At 36.6% G+C, this 25,211-nt stretch overlaps 1 protein-coding gene across 2 annotated transcripts in view; it reads left to right on the plus strand.

Moving 5' to 3' along the window:
* Positions 1–25,211, plus strand: part of EXOC2 (exocyst complex component 2) — a 127,506-nt gene that overhangs the window by 1,201 nt on the left and 101,094 nt on the right. Inside the window, exons 2-4 of one of the 2 annotated variants that reach the window (XM_082046630.1) lie at positions 12,145–12,285; positions 16,567–16,743; positions 18,186–18,312. In XM_082046630.1, the coding sequence (XP_081902756.1) occupies positions 12,168–12,285; positions 16,567–16,743; positions 18,186–18,312 (422 nt within the window). In that variant the 5' untranslated portion in view covers positions 12,145–12,167. Of the gene's footprint in view, positions 1–12,129; positions 12,286–16,566; positions 16,744–18,185; positions 18,313–25,211 lie in introns of both variants that reach the window. The other variant, XM_082046631.1, reaches the window with a different exon arrangement.

Below are 25,211 nucleotides of genomic sequence, written 5' to 3' on the forward strand. Positions count from 1 at the left end.
ATCTGCTCTGGGTGAACCTGCTTTAGCCGGTGGGTTGGACTAGATGATCTCCAGAGGTCCCTTCCAACCCCAACCATTCTGTGATTCTGTGAATGTGGAACAAATAACATATACTGGTTTGAGGTGATTTCTTTCATTGATACCCAACTGGAAGTGTTGTGCTACCTCTGTATTTTTATCTTTTACTTTCCACCCAGTTCTACATTTCTTCCTTATTTGGACTGTGTTGCAGTCCTGGAGAGTCCTGAGCTGGTTGACCAAACATCATTCCTCCTTCCCTCTTCAGTGTCTTAATTAGCAACCTGAAAAGGCTCTTATCAAGGGGAGTAGCTGTCCAAAAATGGGGATAATCGTTATTTCCAAAGTGGAGTTTCTCATTCTGTTCAGTTTTACTGGTTTTCAAAATAGCATTCCTTCTACACTTCCAGCTTTTCCTTCTTCTTCCTCATCCTGCCTCCCCACCCCCACCACTGCTTTTTCTATTTCCTGCAGTTTGCATGCCCATTGTGGATTAACAGCTTCCAGCCATATACTTTATAAAGTTTTGACTTGAAAGCTCGTGAAGTATTAAGCCATTTTAGCTCTGACAGAAAGTCAGATTAAATCTAAATTACAAATATTCTTAAAAATTTAGTCTGAAATCATAATCTCACTTCAATTTTTGAGGCTTTCTGATCATTCTTAAAATAAGTAAACAGTCTGTTTTCACCTTTAGTGAATTTGAACATATTTCATTACTGTAAACTTTGTTTTGTTTTTGCTTTTGATAAAGTTGTCAAAACAGTTAAAAGGCTTCTATTTGTGTGTTTTTTTTAATGTAAACTGCAAATAAACAAATTAGTGGCTTAGCAAAACAGGTCTGTTTTCTTACTTTATGTGTTGTTCACCTGAAGAAGTAAAGCTCTGTAATTCTTGGTTCCCTATTTCTATAGTGTCTATCACGGCTTGCACAGAGCCAGCAAGAAGTAGCAAAAGGCATGTCCTGCTGCTGATTTCTTTCCTGTGGATAGCTTAGTTTACAATTTTTGTGGTTTATGTCCACTCTCAGACAACAGTGTGTTTGCTTAGGTGGGATTTCTGCTGTCTTAAACATAACTTAAAACAGGATGCAATGATTTTCATGATACTGGTATTACTTATCTTAGTGAAAATATGATTAATTTATATTGTAATGGTAAGGTGTTTTTCTGATGTAGAAAACGTAAGGTTTTTTTAGTGTGCATCAGAGGTGAAATTATTTAATTATAAGCATATTACAGATTAGACTTGTACTTTTTTTTAAACAAAATACAAAGTTGTATTGTGTTTTCATGGCTGTCATTCAATAAATGACAATATTTTTACAGACTTGATAGGTTTTTTTAAAATACTGTAATTGCTTTATCAGATATTATTGATTAAGAACAGTCTAAAAGACATTTTTAGAATTCATTTGAAAATCTCTTAATGTTCTAGGTTATGAACTTATGTATTTTACTTTAAAGACTTTTTTTTTAAGACCTTGCCCTTTGAGCACTGGATATTGTGCAGAGAAATTGCTTTATCTTCACTGTTCACTAAGTATTTTTGAACCTGTAGTATTCAGGTTCTTTCTAAATTGTAGGATTTCTTGTGAATGAGCAGATATTTTTTTTCTTTTCCTAGCTGTTGAAAGCACTTCAGACAAAAATGGACAATAAAGTTGTTAAAATATGTAATCCACCAATTGTTTTCCCACGGTCCTACTAAAAAGAAACTATATCCACTCTGTTTTTTATTATGCTCTTCAGCACAGTGAAGGTGGACTAAGGCAAAATAAGTGGGTTGACTAGAAAGGCAGAGGCCACCAACCTCTTTAAGTGATGAAAACTTTTGGATATGTTATGTTAAACCATCCTTCATCAATTTATTTCAATGTATTGTTCTGTTTAGCTGTAAATCCGATAAGTCTTAAGCACTGTACTTAAAACTAAACATCAGTATTGAGTTGTTTTAATTTTGTTTATTCTGTGCTTTTCTGCTTTCCCTTATAAGAAAAAAAAAATAAAGTAACATCTTGATAGGATGGTGCCGGAAGACTAAATAGAAAAGGTGCTCTTACAATCATGGATTCTGACTTCAGAAAGTATCCATGAAATAATCTATGGTTACAGTTTTGTCCTGTGCTCCAGGTCAAAACAGCATCTGAAGCACAGACAGACATCACCTGCATAGGTTCTGGACGGCTGTACATCACTACTCAGCTATGCAAACAGGCAGAGAAAGTCTTCCACTGGAGTGGTCGGTAGTACTTCATTGCACAGTGAAGGACTGGAAAATACTACTCAAATGACTGTACATATTGCAGTGAACTTATTTTCTGTGTGGGCTTTTCAGTAAGAGTGGAATTTGCTGCTGTACTTAAAAGTACACTGAAGGTTCAAAATCCAAAACCGGCTAAGTTCGTATCTTTTAGCTGAAGTCAGATGTTGGTTCTTCATCTTAACTTTGACCTCATGTGTCTTGGACCACCTACATTCGGTAACTCTGTGCTGTGCAATGTTGTCTTTCAAATTACTTTTCCCAGGGGAGAAATATGGTGCTTAGTAACGGGGGAAGTCTTGTTTGTAAAAGTGCTGGTAGAATGAGGGATCTTTAGACAGCACATGCATAACACAGTCATGTCAAATTGATGTTTCATCTTCTGCACTGAACATGAAAGCAAAGGTCTGTGTTTACAGCTGGCAACATATCAATTTAAAAATAAAGCTGATTTAAATTTTTGTACTTTAACATGAAAATTATTTTTTAGTATTTGTGTCAGTGTTTCAGGGAAGTGCCTGAAAATAAGGATTAGTTATGTGATCGGTATGTTATACGCTCTGCATAGGGAAAGATAAGCTACGAATTTCATATTCTGCACAACACTGAATCAAACACCTTCCCTCTCTCCTATGGAGAAATTGTTTGTAATTGGATTTTTTGTATTATTTTGGAAGTATTTAGTGTTTTTTCTTCAAAAGGAAATTGATCTGTGTAGAAGTATGATCTGCAGACAGTATGTTCAGCGGTTTCAGTAGAAAATATTATGATTGCATACAGTGATGGGTGTGAAAGCCTGTGTTTCCATTCTAATTTTGTTTTGTTTCTAAGGAAAACAAATTTTCTGAAACACAGAGCTCTTAATGGTCCTGGTTTTCTCTTGGCCTTAAGAGAACTACAGATTCCAAGATTTTCAGTTTAATTCTCAAAAGCAGACCTTGGGCTATATTGTGCAGAAGCCAGTGTGAACTCTGGCAGTGTAAAAGTGTCTGTGGATCAGATTACAATATAAATTTTTAGATATATTTAGATTTGTATTTTTTCTTTCACTTCATGGATAACCCAGAAGCAATGTACCCTGTATTTGTAACCCTGTATTTGCAAGTTAATCAAAAAGCCTGTAGTAGTTTAAGATTTAGGGCTATGCTGGGCTAAAGTTCCTTTTTAAATGCCCACTTTTATATTGAGGACAAACTAAACTTTTTTTATTATTACTTTTCAAGATAATCTTAAAATGTTTCAATTAGAAAAGTGATTACCTTAAATTTTTTCTTTAAGAATTCTGTGACTCTTGTCTCCATTTCAATCTCACTGTTTTGTTTTGTTTTTTAAATTTCTGCTTTGCTTCTTGCTTGAAAACTGACCATTTGATTTTTGGCAAAAAGTGAAGGAGCTATGTATATAGCTGATGGGATTTTCTTCTGTTTCATTTTCATCAGCACAGAAAGCAAGGGAGCTTCTCTTTCTCACAGGACTTCACTACTCTGAAAGTGTGATAATTCCATACAGGACATGGGATTTTAAATGGATGAGTGGAAATGAAGACTGAGAGTATGTAAGGCAGAAGCAGGCTGAAATATGACAGAAAAATACCTGTGCATACAGGTTCTCACAGTGAAATACTTGAGTATGTGTTTGATGATATGAATAGAGAAAGATGCTGTAGTGTGTGGCTTGAGTACTTCCCAGAGCAGGGGCCAGAAAGTTGTGTTTCGGAGAGAACATGAAAAATACAGGAGTGTGAGTAACACAAGTGCATGTCTCATCCTTTAAATATTTTTGAAGCAAAAGGAACCACTGAAGTCACACAGCAAATATTAAACTTAGTGTTGCAGTCCTACCTACAAGCACCCAAGTTAAAACTTCAACCAGGTGATCTGTGTAATTACAGTGGTTGTATAATGTTTTTATAAAGAATAGTTACAGGGCTTAGAAAAAAAAAAAATCTATGGTTCTGTAGGAAAAAAAAAAATCCATCCCATTGGAATTTATTTAGTTTATTTTTATAAACTTCTGGATCTTTCTGAATGTATTTGCATAAACATATTTGAAAGGTTTTGATGTCTGAATTACTGTTTTCAAATTTCTGCCTGTGAACAACATGAGACAGAGAGATGATGAGGGTATTAAGATTCTTTACCATTTTCTTAAATTTCTGTGCATTATTTAAGATATTATGGATAACTTTAGAACAACAGAGGGATGAACCTTTTAATTGGTGGACAGTAAGGAAAATGACTTATAGACGAAGCAAATTTTGCTGGATGTTGGAAGTAGAAGAGATGTAGGAAAGCACATGCTCTGCGAGAATTTAGAAATTAATGGGAGATTTATGGCCATCTGTGATATGGTTTTGTGTAAAGCTGAGTTGACTTTTTTCTCTATATATGTTTATATAGAGATGTTTAAGGCTTTTCTTCACAACGTTGCTAGATTATAGCGATGTGTCACATAATAAATACAGAAGCTTTTAACCAAGTAGATGACTTAATATCTGGGGAGTTGTAATGAAATTTATAATGAAAATAGTGGAAATTTCGGGGAGAAACATCTGTGTACAGACTTTCTTAAATTACGTTTTCTTCTACACTATCGCCCTTTTCTAGCCAGTTCAGTACGATCAGAACAGATGTTCAGAAAACTTAAACTGGTTTGACTTAAGTCTTGGTAATGAATGGGTGCTGTAACATTGAATATTCTAGCAAAATTGTTCATTCAAGAACTGATATAAACCAGCGTGTAGACCAGATTAATAAATTGGTGTGAAGTTATGGAACTTTAAAGGTAACTTTAAAAAAAATGTATTGAATAAGGTGAAACATATTTAGGATTTTTTTCTTGAGGTTTTCCCCAGCAAAATGTCCTAATCCAAGTTTATAGGGCTAATATTGATGTTTGGATTATTGTGATATTGATAGTTTTGTGTAATAGGGGCACTTGGAGATTGTCATTGTCCCTTAGGTAAATAGATTTTGAGCTGAGGTGAAAATGTTACAGTGTGTTTCTCGGCTGTTCAGACTGTGTAGGTGGATTAAATTAAATTCATGTGCTGGTGAGTTTGATGGAGGAGGTATGTGTGTTAAAAGTAGCAGACTGGAGGGAAAGGGTTGGGTTTTTTTTAAAGTAGATTGACTAAAATAGATTTTTAAATTCTTGAAACGTTTTATTCAGCTTTTTCTGTTTGAATAGGTGATAAAATTGGCAGATGAAATGATTTTCTGAACTAAAGGAACCAAAGAATTCCCCACACAAGTCCAAATTTAAAATTCTATTCATCTGTATTATAGATTAATGTTCTTTTGAATCTATTTTTAGAGGCTTGCTATTTTTACTTTTTGCTGATAGGTCACAAACCCAGTGTCATATGTAGGCTCATTAATTTCCTTCAGTTTGTTTATGGTGTAAGATAGTAATGAACAAAGCTTCATTCTACAGTGGAATGTTTGTAGAAAAACTCAGCATATTGATGTTGTAATGGCATTTGTGCGGTTAATTGTTCTTTGCAGGGAATCTCTCCCCTCGCCAAATAAATAACCTGTCAAAATTCCTGATGTAAAAATATATCAGTATATAGGTATGCAGTACGTCACAACTGATAAGATGCTGTCATTTAATATGTACAAGGAAATAGATTTATACTGATCTAGATTTTTTTCTTTTTGACATGTGATAGATAAAAGGTTAATTGATGTTAAATGGATGCTTTGTTAGCCCTTCATCAGCTACTAAACTAGTACAGGAGGAGTGCAAATCATTACTACAAAAGGCCAAGACCAGTATATGTTTTCTTAGTGAGGTTTATAGGTCTTTTTTTATCCCTCCCTTCTTTCCCTCCTTCCCAACCACACAAAACATAACCAGCTGTAATGATAGGAGAGGAGAGCAAGCAGCTTTTTCTAAACACACACACACACACACACTCTTGCACTCCTGCCCCCCTTTTTCCTCCTCGTACCTCAGCAGAGTGACAGCTTCGAGATGTTGCGTGCGAGTGAGTTCAGCTGGTGCTGTGTGGTCCCGGTGTGTGGTCTCCGGCTCAACCCAGAGGCTGCTAACAGGGTGGATGAGAGAGAGCACCACTATTTACTTTAATTTATTTCGGATGCCGGAACTGTGCCCGGAGTTTCTCCTGCATTGGGTTCCCCAGTTAGTGCTGTCAATCCCTCGCAGCTGCAGCCCAGGCTGTGTCGGGCGCTGAACTCCTCTGCCGAGGGCTCCCACAGCATCTGCCTCAGGTCCAGCCTTTTAATCCCTTGTGACTCAGAAATGTTAATGGTATCGCTGAGTGCTGTGATTATTTTGCTTTCGCTCTGTCAAGATGTATAGCCATGAAGATGTACCTTGCTGGGTTAAGGAAAGCAGGACCTCTGAGATACTGATGAAATATGGGAGTATGGCTGTTGTGAAAGCAAAAGTGCTGCTCTTATTCCTTGGCTACCCTAAAACTAAATTTTCTAGTATGCCTTTCATGACTGATTGGAATATTCAGGAGCCTTTTTAAAAAGAGAAAGGCATGGTATTATGTCATTTAATACTCGCAATCTTTTTTCATCGTTTACCCTCTCCATCTCAAAACTTGCACATCTTCCCAAATTGAAACTGATTTTGGCATGTGATGTTGTCCTGTAGGTTAACATGTTTGTCAGTGTTAATATTGGCTTGAATCAACATGCCGGATATGACAGGCAAGACAAATGAGGCTTTGTTATTTCTGTGTGACGGTGAAATTACCCCCTTTTTTATGTTTGTTCATCTTTTCATTATAAGTAGCTTAGCGGTGTTTTGAAGAGTCTCCCCCCCCCGCTCCAAATATAAGATTCATGAGCACTTCTTGTTTAAATTGACAAGTCTTCTTTTATTATTTAAATAAACATGCATAGATTCTTAATATCACTTGGAATTTCAGCATTGTTTAGCTTATTCACTTCCCAGTCTTTTCTGGCAGGCTTGCAGGAATGGACTTTGTATTATTAATGCAGTGTTGAAGGCTGTGGAAATTCTAGGGCACTGAAGATCTCCAGAGGGGTTAATAAATGTCAGTTATTTTCACAATGCTGCTTTTTGGGTGCTTTTAAATCTTGGTTTATGTAGATTGTCTGTCTGAATTTATATTGTTGGGAAGATAAAACACAGCAAAGGTGGCAATAGTGTTTTTCATCATTTTGTAATGGGTTTGAGAACAAACATGTAGGAAGCTTTTACTTTGTCGTCCTTCTTGGGGTCATTTGCTGTGTCCCTTCACTGATTCTGTCATAGTGTGTTTTACTCAGGGTACTCTTTGGGTTTTCTAGTTAAAACAAATTATTAGATTTCTTTGGTAGAAGCACGAGTTTGTGTAGCTTAAGGTGAAAGGGCCATCATCTAGGTTCTGCAATCTGAGTATTTATTACTTGTTTAAAAAAGGGTGTTTCATAAATCTGTTAATTCAAAAAAACATTTAATGCTGTGATGTTAGTGTGACAGGAGTACCTCAGCTACTGGTTTCAGGCTCGTTTGTTTTTTTTAAAAACAACCAACAACGTCTGAGACATACTGTGATCTGAACATGACCAATGTCATTCCAGCTGCTCCTGCCTCAACATTTAAAAAATTGTAATTTGTCACATATATATGAGTGAGAACAAATAAATATTTGATACCTGAGGACTTGTGTGCTTGCTTGTAGCTTAGACTTTCCCAGCCATAACAAACAGGCTTTTTCTTTCCTCCCTTCCTGACAGCCTAGATTCCCTTTGCTAGATGACCATGGCATTTCCATTGACCTTGAGTCTGTCTGCCTCCAAGAGAGGCTGTCAGAAAGCACCACTGAAAACTTTAACTTGATTTTTGAGACACTGGAACCAACTTGCTGTCTTCTTTTATAAGTCAAACCCCGCTTTTTAAAACATTTCTACTGCTAATTTTTCCACTGGTGAAATTTGTGAGGTGGCACCTGATTGTTACTCATCTTCCAAAGTTATATGTTGTCCCGATGTTTGTAGTTTTCCTTTGAGATTTGAATTTACCAGCCAATTTAGTATCCTTAAATTCTGAACTTCTTTTGTTCACTTATTTCATATTCTGGTACATCTTCCAGAGCGGTAAGCAGTGCGCTGCTTTATAGCACAGATACAGTAGCTGTTGGCGTTTTGTGTTTCTTCTCTGCTCGCCATTGAAAGTTGAATGGGGAGCCCTATTTAAGAATTCTTGTTTTAAACCAAATGCGGGTTTACAAAAGCCAAAAAGCAACTAGGCTTAGATTTTCCCTTACATTGGGCCATATTTCACTTCTTCATTATTTGTTTATAAAGTTGCTTTTTTTTAGGATAAAGAATGAAGATGTCGCCTCTTTAGCAAGCTTGTAATGCTCAGAATTGTCTGGATTTTTTTTTTAACCAAACCTTCATGAGAGGACAGTTTATTTGAGCAGCTCATGTATGAACAAAGGTGATGTTTACGAAAGGCATATTTCAAGATGGCTTTGTAGTAGGTGGTCTTTGCAGAGGCTTTCTAACTCCTTGCGCTTTCATAACAAGAATTATGACAGAATAATAGAGAGAATAATATGAGCAAGATCATGAAAGCAGTCAAACAGATGTCATCCATGTTAAACTGTTGCAGAGATACTGTGAGGAAATGAAGTTTTTAAAAGAAAAGGGGCGGGGTGGAAGAGGAAAAGGGATTTCTGTTAGCATACAAAATTGTTCATTGCAAAAAAATAGTTTTGTTAACACTTCTTCAGTGAGCCTGGCTCCTTTGAGAAAATGTCTTGTGTAGAAAACTGTCTTTATGCAATCTTCCCTAGTCTGAAAAGAACCAGTCTTTCGGTAAGAAGGCTGCTTTTAAAATATATTATTATTTTATACATAATACCTATTTGTAAAGAATAGAACTTCTCTTCAGGGCAATGCACAGAATTGCAACAAAAGCTCTTAATTATATTTTCATAAAATGAAAAATATCATTATTCTTTCACCTTTGCCTTAAAGACATTTTAAAAAATTAAAAACTTGCTGTGGGCCATGATAGTAGACTGGCTAGGCTTCCCAATAAACAGTTCAGTCATTTTAGCTATTGACATGGTTCCCATAAGAAGGAGGAAAGGAAGTGCTATAAATGAATTGAAGGCTCCCAAGCATTTGTTTGATATTTGTAATAAGGTTAAATTCCATAAGACCCTTCATTTATTCTTTGAAATAAATGAAACCAAGTGCTGTTTAAAAACAACAACAATAATAATAGAGAATCTCAGTGCTGCAGTGCTTTTGTAATGTGTTGAGATTTACTGTGGTCTTCTCATTCCAGTGAGGTATTTTAAAGCAATTCTGCAGTAAATATGGAAATACTTTAGAAGAAATATTAGACCTCAGGAGGCTCAGCATTTTTATTACATTTATTCAGCTCATCATGAAGGGAGATCTAGTGCCAATTTCTGAAATCCAGAAAAATATGTTGTAATATTACTTTTGAATTTTGGTGCTGATTCAAACCAATTACCTGTGTGCTAGGTATTAATATTTTGAAAGAAACAATGACTGCAATGCAAGGGAACTGTAAGGGGGGAGCAGGGGGAGTGGAGCATAGAAAATCAAACAAATAATGCCAAAGTAGCTTCTGTTTTACTTGTTTTCCTCAAGATGTCTTCCTCTACCTATTACCACTGAGCTCCTGAAGATGGGTTTTTACATCTGTGTTACTAATAACACTTTACTAATAAAACTTTATGAAAAAATTGCTCAGAAGTTGTCTTACCGGTATCTGCTGCTTCCTGCAGAAGTTGACTAGGTTTGTGTGGGTGGTACAACCCCATTGCTTCTTTACAACTGTTGTTAAACTTCGAGCTCTGCTACGGATCTGTGACAAAAGCTGCAAAGACTACATAGATAAGATCATGAGGAATAGATGCAGTTTGTCCTCCATGTTCTAGGTAAACTTAGACACCTGATTCTTCTCTAACATCCTCTTTACATAGGACTCCAGAGGAAACTTCAGATTCTGAAAGGTCTGAACTTCTGTGCATATGCATCTTGTATAGGAATAAGCAAGACTTCGCCTGTAATTTTGGATTCTGATTGCTCCAGTATTAGGTTTAGCAACAGGAAGTGGGAAACTTATTTCTGTTGTGCTGCCCATTGTTTTGTCAGGCGATACTGTGGTAATGTAGCTTTGAATGCAGTGCAGTTGAGAGGAGAGCTGGGCAAGCCTGGTGACTCCAGGACTGGGGATCTTGACAGAACACTCGGTCTATCATTTTCTCCTGTGGCGAGGAAGTGGATCAACAGTAGCACAGGTGGGCTGTCTGGTCAAGAAGGCTCAGGGTAAGGAACAGGAGGTAAGGAAGAGGAATTACCAAGGTATCCAGATCTGAAAAGAGAATTGGGTTATTAACACCCCTCTCCCTCCCTGCTTGAATTTATGGATAAGAAGTCAGAAGGGAAAAAAGCAAGACTAGGACCTGGCCTCAGTTTTGAAGTGAGGTGAGGGGGAAAAAACAGTTTGGAGAAAAGATATAGGAGTAGGGCAGGAGGGACGGGACTCTTCTTGTCAGAGCACATCCTTCTCCTTCTTAGAAATAAATACATTTCCTGTAGGTTATTTTTGGTTCTTACCTTTCCAATGCAGATGGCTTCCTATTATAAACTGATCATAATAACTTTTTGAAGTTCCAGAATACCAAATGATTTTTTTTTTACTAGGAATTTTAAAGATGTTGTTGTGTCTTGGTAGAATTATTCAAGAGAGGTTGTAGAATCTCCTTCTCTGGAGACATTCAAGACCCACCTGGACACATTCCTGTGTGATATGCTCTAGGTGAACCTGCTTTAGCAGGTGGGTTGGACTAGATGATCTCCAGAGGTCCCTTCCAACCCAAACCGTTCTATATGATTCTGTGAAGGGTCATGAAATGGGATAGGTAACGCAGAATTACCACACAAGTCCTTACAATAAATGCTTTTGCCACTTCTATGACTTTTGTAGGACCTGTCTATTTATGAGCAGGCTCTATGTTTAGTAAGTGTCGAAATGCGGAGAAGTTGGTGGGAGCTAATGTGTTTCAGTTTATACTAATCTGCTTGTAGCTACAGAGCTGCACTAAGGAAACTTCTGATAAGCCATAGGAATTTGTGATCAGTTGCACAGTAAACTAAATATAGGCTGCATAACATGTCTACCATATTGGTGTTTGTATTACAGAGATTTAACTGGTTTGAGTTGATTCCTAATGTCAGGTGCAAAGGAATATTCTTCTGGGAGTGCTTGGTTGATAATTTTATTATTGTTTTTGCTGATCTGTTGAGATATTATTTGTTGATATTCTTTGCTAGTGTAGTGTCTGTAAGTAATGTTTTGATTTTTCTCAGTTTATGTAAATGTTGATGCTTTATAGAAATAAATGCTGGGGGCGTCTTCCCATGTGACTGACTGTGCCAGTAAGTCTAATTTTGATGGGGAAGTTGTCCCAATATGTAATCATAGTCTATTCCTTAGCTTAGAAATTCTAAATTTTCCAAGGAATACAATAATAACTTTCTAATAGAGGATTGAATAGGCTGATTTGAATTCTGACATAAGTGATTTGGAATGTATGTTTAGTTTCATTAAGCATTTTGAGGGTTTAGTATTTTTTTGAATATACTTTTTCTTTACAGTTCAGAACTAGAGGTATACTTAATTAAAAACAATAGAAGTACAAAGAAGGTGTAAGTATTCTTTATTGTTTTGTGACTACGTGGCAAAAAAGCTTTGAGAGTGGTGTTCCATATTTACATTCATGTTTTGCTACCATTTTAGAAGAACGGCTTAAAAGGTTTTAAATAACTTTAACATAATGTAATTATTGTTTTTAAATTACTGTTTCTTGCTGAACAGATAAAAGCAACTCAGTTTTCAGTAACTGAATAGTCATCATGTCTCGAGCACGGCAGCCCCCACTTGTAACTGGCATCTCTCCCAATGAAGGCATCTCATGGACAAAAGTGACAATTAGAGGAGAAAATTTGGGGACTGGACCTACAGACCTCATAGGTAAGTTGGAAAAAAAAAACAAAACACCTTTCATTTGAAACTGCAGGTTGTCACATTTAGGATTTGATTAGAGATTTTTTTTTTTGCGTGGTAAAGTCCATGTTGCATGGTATGAGAAATGCCCTTTTCACAAGTAGGTGCTTGAATCCATAAATTGAGGGATGCTGCCCAATGGGTAACTAATCAGAAGGACCATGCTCTGCTAGATGAGCCCTTAACCTGACTTAACATCCCATGCTAAACAGTAAGAGTGGATACCTATGAGAGTGGAAGAGATGTAATGCTCCTTTCTTACTTTCCCAGGCATCGAGAATTTCAGCATGGAGACTTTCCGATCAGAAGTGTTCTCAATGTATTGAGAAAGTTATGACAAAGCAGGTTCAATGATTTATCTTCACATTATGTGAAGAACCATTTCCTTCGCTGCCTTGATTTTAACATGGTAACTTCATTTGAATTGTCATAGCTGTGGCATTGAAAGAGGGAACAAGTAGTTTTCTCTGATTCTCCTGACCATACCCGTCTTGATTATCATTTCTCTGTTGCACCTTTCCCAGGCTAAAAAGTCCTAGCACATTTACATTTTCTGCATGTGTCTTTGACCTTTCTTGTTGCTCTTCAGTGAATCTCTTTTGGTTTTGCTGCCAGCCGTGGGTGAACATCATCTTGGTTACATGCACTATTGAGGATGTGAATGCACCGTGCCATAATACTGTACTCTTGCTTTTGTATTGAATTTCTTCCATAGGATTCTGTTTTCTGTATAACTCCTACTAAGCACTGAGCTGATGGGTTTTTATTCTATTATAGTCCCATGATTTAATGCTTGAGGGTTAGTAGTCTGTTTGAGGCTGTCGTTTGTGAATTTAAGGTTTTGCCTGTGTGCATCATGTCTTTGTTCACTGAATTTCAGCTACTGTTTTATAGCATCTACATTATAGTTCATCCACTCAGTCTCATGAGGTCTCTTCCAAATTTTTTCTATTTTTTACAATCTTTACATTCTGAGTAAATTAATATCATCAACAAACATTGTAGCCTCTTTATCTTGTCATTTATGAATATATTGAACATAAGTGATCCCAGCATGTACGCTGTGGAAACCTTCCTCGGTGAAAACACACCAGTTACTGTCGCCCTGTTTCTTTCTTAACAAATTATTTATCCATTTAAGGCCCATATCCTATAGCTGCTTAATTTTCTTAAGCCTTTCAAGAATGACTTTGTAAAAAATTCTGGAAATCCAAGTGAACTATAACTACTGGAATTTCCCTTATTTCTTTTGGAAGTTAAGCGTATGTGTACTCCAGTATTCATGTTAGAGACAATTTATCTAATTTGTTGTGGAATCATGACTCCTCTGAAGTCCATTGGTATTTTGTTTGGCTTTGCTAGAAACAATGTTTCACTTCATGGCTATAAACCAAGATTCCGGAATTCCATTCTTGGCCACCACAATGAACTTTATAGCCAAGCATAAGCTACTACAATTTTCCCCTTCACTTCAGTTTGCTGTCTCTCGAAACGGGAAGTAGTATTTTCCTGAGCTGCTAGACAAGAGTGCATTACACTAATGAATTTTTGTTGAGAAAAAATCATCTGATGATGTTAGAGGTGAGTCTATTTCTCTGTATTTGTGTGGTTGATGGACTTGGATAACCTTAGTAGTTCATTGGTATGATCCTCTTAGAAGTCATCCGTGCTAGGTTCTTGGAAGGAAGACATCTCTTGAACTGTGCCTCGGTATTATGGCTGACCAACTATTTATATAATTTTTTTTTAATTTTTTTTTTTTTTTTTTTTTTTTAGTATCTCTTGTAACACATGGCTGCTAATAATCTCGTGCTTTGAGATTAAAAAAAAAAATAGATTGCCTTGTTTTTTTTCTTAGCTCAATTTTAGTCTTTCTTCAGTAAATGGCTAAGGACCCAAACATGGAAAAAAATTCTTTTCATGGTTAAATTAGACATGTAAATATTCCCTGTGTCTTGAATAGAAATACTTGCAAAAGTGAGCCTTTGTAGGTATGAGATTTAAGCAAGTTTGCATGAGAGTTTTACAAAGTTTAGTCTGCTGTTTGAGATACATTAGAGTAAAAGGAAAAGCAAGAAACTTTATATATATATAAAAGGAATATCACATAATATAAGAATATGCCTTTCTGTTTCATTTTAAGAGAGACCCTTCTGGTAATCTCTTTGTATCTTTAACAACAAATATTTGTTATTTGTAACTCTATAGCTCATGGTACAAAAAGTCAAATCCAGGATATACTGGTAACATTTATGCTCTCAAGGTTTAGTTTGTCTTTTAAGATGATTGCAGTTCTATTTTGTAGGCATTGTAAAAAACTTAACCAAAATTGGAAAGTCTCAGTAAGATAATTGGTTGTGCCTATTTATTGAAAGGCACATAAAGGCTAGAACCCGAGTATTACGTTCTCAAAGGTCTTTGTACCATGCAACATATTAAAATGAAATTTTATTTAAAGGGAAGTTTTTTCTTTTTGGTGAAAAAAAAAGTTGTATCTGTACCACTAAAAGGTCTCACTTAACATGGCTTTGTTTTAGAAATTGTCTTGTGCCATTACTGTATTTAGTGTGGTATATAAACTGTTAATAGAGACTTACAATCTTCTGTGTTTTCAAGAGACAGACAAAGGCTGTTCCGCTTCATTTCAGAAATGTCAGATCTGGTGATCTTCTTCTCTTGAGAGCTAAAGCTCGAGAACCTCTGATGAGTAGACAGTAATTGATACAAGGATCTCTAAAACACTTGTTCAAAAAATTTTACCCTACTAAATTGCTATAGCTCAGATGTTGATTGTAAAGTAGTACTTAATTTAAGCCTGAAATCAGGCCTTTGGGTGAAAACCTCTTTATGAATGGTTCAGACAAATTATTTCAGTTAGTCTTCTATCCTACTGTGATCTTTTTTTCTTTCTGAGAACTTGCTACCATAAAACCAGAAGAGATGTAATAGTATAACGTGAGGTTAAAACTCACGCATCATAATTGTGTGGGGTTTTTATTCCCCTCTGAAAAGGAAAAACTGGCGTTGTTAAAATGTTGCAAATAAATAAAAACCAAAAAATGTTTTTATTTTAAGACTTTTTTGTGTGTGTATTCTGTTTTGTTCCCCATCCCCCACCCTTTATTCAGGCATCTTTTAAGAAAGAAATCTACTGTCTTTGCTTAAGTAAAATTGCTTTCAGTTGTAATAAGATTCAGTCCCTATCTATTTTTTATTTTTTGATTTTTATTTTCAAAATAGTTTTTGGCAGGGAGCAAGGCATTTTTACATCTGACAACCATGAAAACTGCCAAATTTGTCTGCTGTGTAATGTCAGGGACTTAACTTGTGAGAGAAAGTGTGAAGCTTTGGTACTGAGCCACACATGCTGACCCTCTTCTGTCTGTAACTATTTTTAAATTGGTCAGAGATTTCTAGAAATTAAAAACAAAAGCCAGGCCAACAGGGGAGGATCTGCTGTGCCTGCCTAATTTATACTTCACTATAGCCTACACACTAGTATGGCCTTGATGTTTTGGACATAAGGCAAAATGTTTCTAGGTAAGGGTATAATTTAAGAAGAGCCCAATGAAGCTGTTTTGCAAATCAATACTATAGAAATTAAGATCTTGCCAATTCTTCAGGGTAACAAAACTCCAGTTCAGAATATGGAAATTCTTGTTTGAGATCTAATAAACAATCCATCTATTCCAGCATCCAGAGTCCTGATCTGACCAGTATCGGTCAGATTGATCACCTGGTCAGTCTGATTTGACATGACATTCCAGGGAGCCTTGGACCTTATATTAAGGAGTACCTTGACTCTTAAGGGATTTTCCATTCCCCTTCCCCCCTCCCCTCCTTCATAGGGAGTGAATTTATGAAAGACTTTTTGCACACAGTATTGATAGGAAGTTTCATGTAAATGCGGTACTGAACAGCAGTTGTCTATGTGTCTTGCAGACAGAAGATGTATTGTACAACATGAAGTAAAAGCTACAGTAGCCCATAACTGGTGGAAGAGATTAAAATAAGCTTCAGGCAGCACTGCATGTGTCTCATGAGGTGTCACTAGAGAAAAAGACCTGAAGCCACCTCAGGAACATCTGAAAAATATATTTATGACTCTCACTGTAGTTGGCTGTAAAGGACTGGAGAAGGGGCATATATTTATGTAAAATATATGAAGCATCATAAGTGTGTTTGCGTTGCAGAATTTCAAAAGATACTTCTATTCACAGTAAGGTATTTCTTTTTTCTTTTTGCCAGGCTTAACAATCTGTGGGCACAACTGTCTGCTGACTGCTGAATGGATGTCTGCCAGTAAAATTGTGTGTCGAGTTGGACAGGCTAAAAATGACAAGGGAGACATTATTGTCACTACAAAGTCTGGTGGCAAAGGGACTTCAACTGTTTCCTTCAAACTGCTTAAACCTGAAAAAATAGGTATTTTTCTTGTTCAAATTCACATCTGTTTTCTTTGCTAAACAAATGTATGACCGAGTGCCTCTTTAAATAAAATGTATGTTTAAAATGGATCCACCTCAGGAGGATCTTCAATTGTCTAGAAAAAGCAGAGTACATCAATAAAATGTGCAAATATATATATAAAATAATGGTAGATGTGAAATTCATCTGACCATTTCAATGTCCTGATAAACCCTCAATGACTAATGAAAAGTAGCCCTTTATTTTTCTGTAGCTAGTAGCACTAAACTTCTAAAATTTTAAAAAAATTCATAACAGATCCAGTAATTACTTTAAAGTGTACTAGATAAATACAAAATATAAATCAGCTCATGAGCTTTATACCTAAATCCTGAGCTGACAGCTAATCCTTTAAAGAAAGTTGAGTCCTCAGTGCCGTTTCTTATTTGTAATTCAAACCATCCTGCAAGACGGAAAGTCTTAAGTATTTCTCATGAGATGCTTAACCATTAAAATGATGTTGCCAGGCAGTCTAGGACCTCTGCTTAATCTAGAATCCAGCCTAAATACCCTCTGGATTGAAAATGTTTCTTTCAGAACACCTCATTGATGAAGCTGGATATTTATCTTTTCTAACCTAGAGGTTCCCACAAGAACTGTTTTAGGCTTTTGTTCTCTGAGATTCAGGGACGGTTAAATAACACACAGTTTCTCCCAAGCTGTACTAAGATGTTAATAATAGAAAAGTGAATCAAGTGCATATGTTACACAGTGAGGCTTTTGGTGATGGGAGGGAAGTGATATTTAAAACAAATGGGTGAGAGTGGGGATGGGGTAATTTCTGGTGTTGAGTATCTGATGGGTGTGTTTAAGAAGGGGATGGCCAAGAATATGGCTGGCTGCATTTTTGGCTGAGAGTCAAGACCTATTGTGCCTCACCTTTATGCATTGTCTGTGCCAAGGCTTTGGGGGGGGAAAAAAAAATGTCGGTCCTGTGTCCTTTGAGTCACTGAGCTTGACATGTGGACAAAGTTCAATTACTTTTTGGTTAGAGAGTGGCACAGAAAAGGGCTGTTGTCTAAAATATGCAAATAAGAAGACTGTGAGGTAATTCATGTTTTGAAAGTAGTAGATGATGGGGTTTGGGCAAATACCGAAAGACTTGGAGAAATTAAAAATACTAATAGTTTGTGATCAGGAAAATGCTCTTAATGTACATGAAACTGGGCACTCTGTAAGAGGGTAATGTTTGATGCCCGGCCATGAATACCTTTTCAGCAGCTATAATAAAATAATTTAGCCTAATTGCATCCAGGTTGTTTTGCCATACGTCTTGCAGTATATTACCTAGGCATGCATTTTATATTTATCAGGATTTTTCAAATTAATTCAGTATGTTAGGAGTTGATGGTGCTGGACCGCCCTTGTTGTTTTAAGGATCTGCGCTTTGTTTTCTCTAGGTATCTTGGATCAGTCTGCTGTCTGGGTGGATGAAATGAACTATTATGACATGCGCACTGATAGGAACAAAGGGATTCCCCCCTTGTCCCTACGTCCAGCTAATCCGCTTGGTATTGAGATAGACAAGTGAGTATCAAATGCCTTTAATCCACTTTTTTACTGGTTTTCACTATATGTGCTTTTGTGAATTCCAGTTTAATGTTTAAAGTTTAATGGTTTACAGGGCAGGGAAAGATTTAAAAATACATACATATAGTAGTGCTTGGTATGTTATTTGCTACTCAAAACAGTTGTTGGTGCACGTTCTAGCCTACTTCATAATCCTCATTTTTGGATCATCAATTAGAACTGTAGATAATCTGAAAGACTGATATATAGAACCCCAGTGATGTTTAGATTTTGAGGATTGATAAATAACCTAAGGCTTTGGGTACATTGTCTTTATGGAATAGTTACTGTTGCATTTGAGTTTCATGGGGCTTTTAAGGATGTTTAGATTGCTATCTGTTGGTAAAATTGCACTGTAAAATGTGATTTATTATACCACATCAAGTAGTTTATTTTATTGAATTTTTAATACCGTTTTCCAGCCCACAGACTTCTTTACTTTGGTTCATAAGTATAGTGGAATTTATGACATTTTTTTCTGAAATAGGAACTTTATAGTGAGTGAAAAATGGAATTAGAGGGCTTTGAGTGGGACACTCTTAGAGCTCCAAACCTGCCCAGCTCCTACAAATAGCATCAGAAATGATATTTCTCTTTATCAAGATACCAGCTCTACCAAAACCAAAGGCTACTTAAGATTAAATGATTACTAGGGGTCTCATGTGCTGAATACTCTGTGAGGGAGTGCACATTGGAGAAAATCTGCAGGGTCCATTGTTACCTTGTTCTGATGGGGAAATCGCACTTTCCCAAAATCCGTGTTGGATTTCTAGTGGATCCCTCATCACCTTCCATCTCTGGCTGTGTATTTTTTGCCTAGTTTGGATATATGTATTTTTTTTTTCTTTTCAAAGTATTAAGCTATTTTTTGTAATAAATTGAAGATTTTTGTCTCTTTGTAAGTATTTTTCTCTAGCCTCTTGTGTAACATCTGACAGGTACATCTTTCATCATCTCCACTTTTCCAGCCCTGATAAAATGTGGACTCTAGGATTGCGAACAGTATTCCAGCATCTTACTAGAAGACTTCCTGTCCCTCCACCACAGTCCCTATCCCGTTCATAATTAAAAAAGCAAACAAAAGAAAACCACAACACAAACAAAAAAACCCACAAACAAAACAAACACCAAGAAAACAACCAACCAGAAAATAATATTAAAAAGATAATCCTTTTTACCTTAGTGCTGCACTGGTAACCAGTAGTGAGTGGCTTGTTAGCCAATTCTCTTGAAGTGCTACTTTTTGCAGCTGGCATGGTTGCTCGTTATTGTGTAGGGATGGCTTGGATTCCTTTATCCTAGATATATCTTTTTATATTTGACTCTTTCCCTCTGTTTGTTGCTTCCTTGATAACTCTGTCTTCTCAGTCTACATGGTAGTCTTTCTTCTTAAGGTTTTTACCAACTAATTATAAAAAATTAATGATTATAAAGTTATTTTATTGATGATGATGCAAATACTGATGAAAGAATAACATGGGCTTTAGTAAAACTTTAAACTTTACCTACAGTTGTTCTGTTGTTCTCAGGTTTGTTTCTTCACTGCCTTTTTTTTTTTTTTGTGGTTCTTTAATCCATGTGATATATTCTATTGGCATTGCACAGAACTAAGTTTTTAATCAACCTTATGGTAGCAAGTCTCCTTTAAAATGATGATATATTAATTTTGTCCAGTTACTTTTTCAATTAAGCACTTGATCTCAAAGCCCATATAATATGTTCTCAAACACTGTAAGAAATAGTTGTGACAGGCTGACATTAAAACTAACTTTTGCTGCTTTAATTCTATGTTGTTTGAACCCTGGAACCTTTTCCAATATTTAATCTGGCATTTAAGTCAAGATAACTAGTTCTGTTGCGTAGTGCTCTATCTATAGGTTTTTCACAATACTTCTTTCTGTAAATACCATGGTTATGACACAGTTACTTTTAATTTGTTCTTTTTTTAACAAAACTTCTAATGTGGTATTTGACTTCATAACCTAAATATATAGTTCTTAACTTTAAGACAGTGTCATTGTGATAGATTAAGAATTATCTTCTAGAAACCTAAACAGCATTAGTTTAATATTTGTTTAATTTACAATCATCTCTTTGGATGTTTGTTAAATAGGAAACCAGCTGTGCTATATTTTAAATGTTTCATCTGAAAGCATTAGAAAATATCATGTTAACGAAACCTCAGATTTTGTGTGGAAGAAAAAAAGTCAGAAATATCTAAATACAGATAGGAAATAACCTCTTGGTGGGTGGGAAATAGGGAAATCTTTGGGCAAGCATAATATCAAGTCTAGTTTGGTGATCCCCAGGTTCACCTCCAAGTTCATTGGAGGTGAAGCATGAAGATTATGGCAAGCACTGCTGTTGAAAATGACCAGTTTGAGAGAAGGAACACTAGTTAATATAACAAGTAATTGTGTAGAGGGTTTCAGGGGTAAGTTGCGGAGAGGGGAGAGAGGGAAAGAGAGGAAAAGCCTGGTCTACCCTTGTGCTGTGAGTGACAGAACGGTGTTAATACTTCTGACTATAGATGGAACATTCTCTGTTTAATTACATTCTGTGTCTCCCCAATGGAAAAGCTTTTGTAATTTAGTTGAAAATTTGAAGCAATGTGGTGATTACTTTTGTAAGATAATCTCTAACACCATATAGTTTAATTAAACTCACACGTTTGCAAGTGCTTGATGTGTGGGGTAGGTGAGTTATTGAGCAGTTGTACAAGGCAGTGAAAACAGGCAATTATAAATTAACAAAGGAAGTGGATAGGCGAGATATTACCATTAACCATGACTAGACATGGGAATAATTTGTCACTAGAATTGATAAAAATTTTTAGGATTTTGAGATGCTTTAAAAGAAAAGAAAGCCTAATCTGATGAAGAACAGTTGTGTATACAAGGACATGGGACTCTGCAGCATAATGGGTTGCTACTTTATTATACCTTCGGCTTCTTTAAACTATTTTTAAATGTGTGTAAATTGGGCTGTATTTTAACTTTGAAGCTGAAGTGTTTGTCATTGATCTGACTTGGTGGGAATTACAACCCTTGCAGCACGATGGCTAATATGGAAAGGAAGGCAGTGACTTGTATTGATTATGCAAATAGTGGTAAACAAATGAAACATTTAAAGAAAGAACCAGGGAGAAAAACAGATGTGAGAAGATAGGCTAGGGATAAGCAAGATGGGAGCACACTGAAGAGAAGGCAGGAAGTGTGTATACTACAGACTAAAAGAGAGAAAGAAGTCTTACCTCTGTCTGTGGCTGTCAGTTGTCAGCAAATTGTAGAATCATGGAATCATTTTGGTTGGAAGAGACCCTCAGGATCATCAAGTCCAACCATAACCTAACTCTAGCACTAAACCATGTCCCTAAGAACCTTGTCTAAACACCTTTTGAACACCTTCAGGGATGATGACTCCACCACTTCCCTGGGCAGCCTGTTCCAGTGCCTGACAACCCTTTCTGTGAAAATTTTTTTCCTAATATCCAATCTAAACCTCCCCTGGTGCAACTTGAGGCCATTTCCTCTCATTCTGTCACTTGCTTCTTGGGAGAAGAGACCAACCCCCTCTATGCTACAACCCCCTTTCAGGTAGTTGTAGACAGTGATCAGGTCTCCCCTCAGCCTCCTTTTCTCCAGGCTGAATAGCCCCAGTTCCCTCAGCTGCTCCTCATCAGACTTGAGCTTCAGGCCCCCCACCAGCTTTGTTGCCCTCCTCTGAAATCTTTCCAGCACCTCAATGACTTTCTTGTTGTGAGGGGTCCAAAACTGAACACAGGATTCGAGGTGGGGCCTCACCGGTGCTGAGTACAGGGGAATGATCACTTCCCTAGTCCTGCTGGCCACAGTATTTCTGACACCAACTAGAAAAGACAATCTGCAGCATGGGAAAGAGTGAGATCACCTATCTGTTGTGACATTATGATTTTTTAGTATGAGTTATGCTTAGTTATAGAAGTTCATTTTGTGGCTTTTTAAACATTGTTTATGTTACTTCCTCCAATTAAAATGTGTTTAAAAATTAATCATAGCTTTTGAATCATTCATGTGGGTGTTTTTAAGGTTTTACAAATGGGACATTAAAATACTAGAAAAAAGATCCTGTAAGTAATGAACAGAAGTGCTTTAGTACAGTGTTTCATTAAATTATTAGGCAAGCACAGGGACAAAAAATATTTACTCTGACTCAGTAGACTTAAGAGTGGAGTTTACTTGGGTGTGACTGGGATTTAAGTGAACAAAAGGTTTGAACGGTAAATTAAGGGAAATAGATAATAGTGGGTCTAACATATTCTATTAATAATTGGAATACTGCCTGTAGATTTATCATAGGAGTAATATATCTACTCAAAATATGCTCTGTAATTCTCTTATTCATATTCAAATGTTGCAAGGATGCAAAGCAAGAACTATGGATATACACTCATCATCCTGGTTGTTTTCTACATAGGCGTAGGCAAGGTATTTTAAATGTTATATGTATACACAATGTGCAAGCCATCGTCTTTCAGCCTGCAAGTTTAACATAATTTCTGGCTGATAAGTTCTTAATTTTTTCCAGGCATTAATTGTTGTTTTTTTGCCATAGAGCTAACTTAGAATCTCAGTTACTAAACAGTAAAATCATTTATATTGTAGTGAAACTTGCTGGTTATTATGTTTCAGTGATCCTGTAAGTCACAAATGTATTTGTACAAGAGCATTAGCACACATTTGTTCTCCTGCCTTGCTAATAGTTGCTTGTTCATCTTTTAAATTACAGAACTGATCCAATTAGATGAGGGGTTTTTTTTACATTGCTGTCACTTAGTGCATATTGTGTGTGTGCTATGAAGTTTTTCATTCACACCAGAAAATAAGTATTTCAAATATTCTTTGAGCTCTAGGGGTTTTTTTAATTTTAAGAATGGAGCGAAGACTGATAGAAAGCTTTAGTTTTCTGTCACCATTTTTATGTTTGCTTTAAGTGCAAAGTAGAACTGTGCCACTTTCCTCCCTGTGGAGTATTCCTGGCTGTGCTATTACGCAGATGTAGCCAGAAGCTCTTACAGAAGGCTTAAACAGCCTGCAGGAAGAAAAAGTATATACGGAGTAGTCACCTCAGTATGAGGAATGTGGAAATTTGATGTGAAAATGCTAACAATAACAGCGATGTTGCAGTACTTGGGTTGGTTTTCACAGTTTAGAGCTGTTAGAAGAGCAGGTTGGTAACAACATAAGATTGTTCACAATTTTGAACAGTTCTGGGAGAGAATATGTGATGCCTGTTTTGTGAAGGCACTGGTTGAAATCTGTTGGTGGAAAATTTAGATCTACATAAGACTTGTGAATGAATTGCTTGTTCAGATGTGTCACATACTTTTCCCCCCTGCAGAAGCCCTTGTTTAATCAAAGGTTCCCTACTTTCCCTGCCTACTCTGTCTAAGAAAATCCATTCTCTGCAAAGCAGTAAGAACAGTCAGACCTAGCGGTGCTTAGAAAATTTTTGAACAGTACTTGTTGTTTTGCATGTAGCAGAGGTCATTGTGGTGGATCCATGTTGTACATGAAAGCAAATGCTGACATGCTAAGTGCATTCCACATACTTCTGTATCCACCCACTCGACACAGATGCTTCACTCTTCCCACACCAGCTTCCAAAAGAGTTGGTCTGGGAGGGGGGAACAAATGATCTTGCGCTGCCACCTAATGGTAAATATCCACTTGCTACCGTAAGATGGGAAAAGACTTTCTGGAGGCTTTGATATTTATTTAAGTGGCTTCTATGGGATTTCATCCTTGAATATGATGGGCTTGCAGAAGCTTTTATCACAGAGATGCATGCAGAAAAATTGTCAAGGGAGATGCAGTATATAGTAGTATGTAGTCCTAATTTTATTATGTTTAAAAATACATTAATACTTACTGCTTGTAAGGCTGATGCATCAGTGGCAGCTACCAGCCTATAATCTCTTCGTAGATATCTCGTATCACATTCTGCCATTTCTCAAATGCAGTTGTTGTTTTGTTGTTTCTGACAAAGCCAGTGCTACTAGGGAGGAATTGCCAGGGTCCATCCTTGTCTTCTTGCTGTTGGAAAGACCTTTGTTAACACCTTCTGATTTGTCGTGTTTAGTCTACTCCAGGGTCTCTTATGTGTGTCTTTTGCGTGCATTATTAACACAGTACAGCTGGTACAAAGCCTGCTTCTTGGGGTCTGGTACCAGACAGAGAGGGGAGTGTACAGCAGCTCTAGCTGGAGCTTGTTTATGCTGGTTGCTATTCAGAATCTGTGTTTATTTAAAGTTGCTCCTTTTGACCTACAAACTCATGTGGAATTGAGGTTCAAGTTACCTTTGGTGACTGTATCCTGTTTTGGGACCTACCTTTAATCTGCAAATATGGTTATGTATGCTGAAAAGCATACTACGAGATCCTGAAACTCTGGGAACAAAATAATCTTTACAGAAAAATTAGAACTTGCTAAGCTGTATTCATAGTTAGACTCTGTTAGTATCCATTGTGTTCTGTTGCTGTTACTCAATTTTGATTGCTTGGAGGCTGTAGTTTACCCGTGGAGATCACAACTGATCCTAAACTTCTGGAGAATATAAATGCTCTGTATATGCACAAGTTAAGTAGCAGGATTTGTAAGAGCAAATATATCTATTGCAAATAGATCTATTGAGTGTCAGGCTATACGGAACCTAAAGTTTGGGGTAGTGGAAGGAGGGACTTGTATTGATAGGTACATGCGGCACACGTGAATTGATTGCACCGTATGTATTTGGAATCCAAAGTAGATACATATGATCTTTATGAGAAAACAAAGACCACTACATCTAATACTGCATGGCTTTATTAGATACACTC

The sequence above is a fragment of the Streptopelia decaocto genome (assembly GCF_964273445.1).
Source record: "Streptopelia decaocto genome assembly, chromosome: 2".
NCBI classification, from domain to species: Eukaryota; Metazoa; Chordata; class Aves; order Columbiformes; family Columbidae; genus Streptopelia; species Streptopelia decaocto.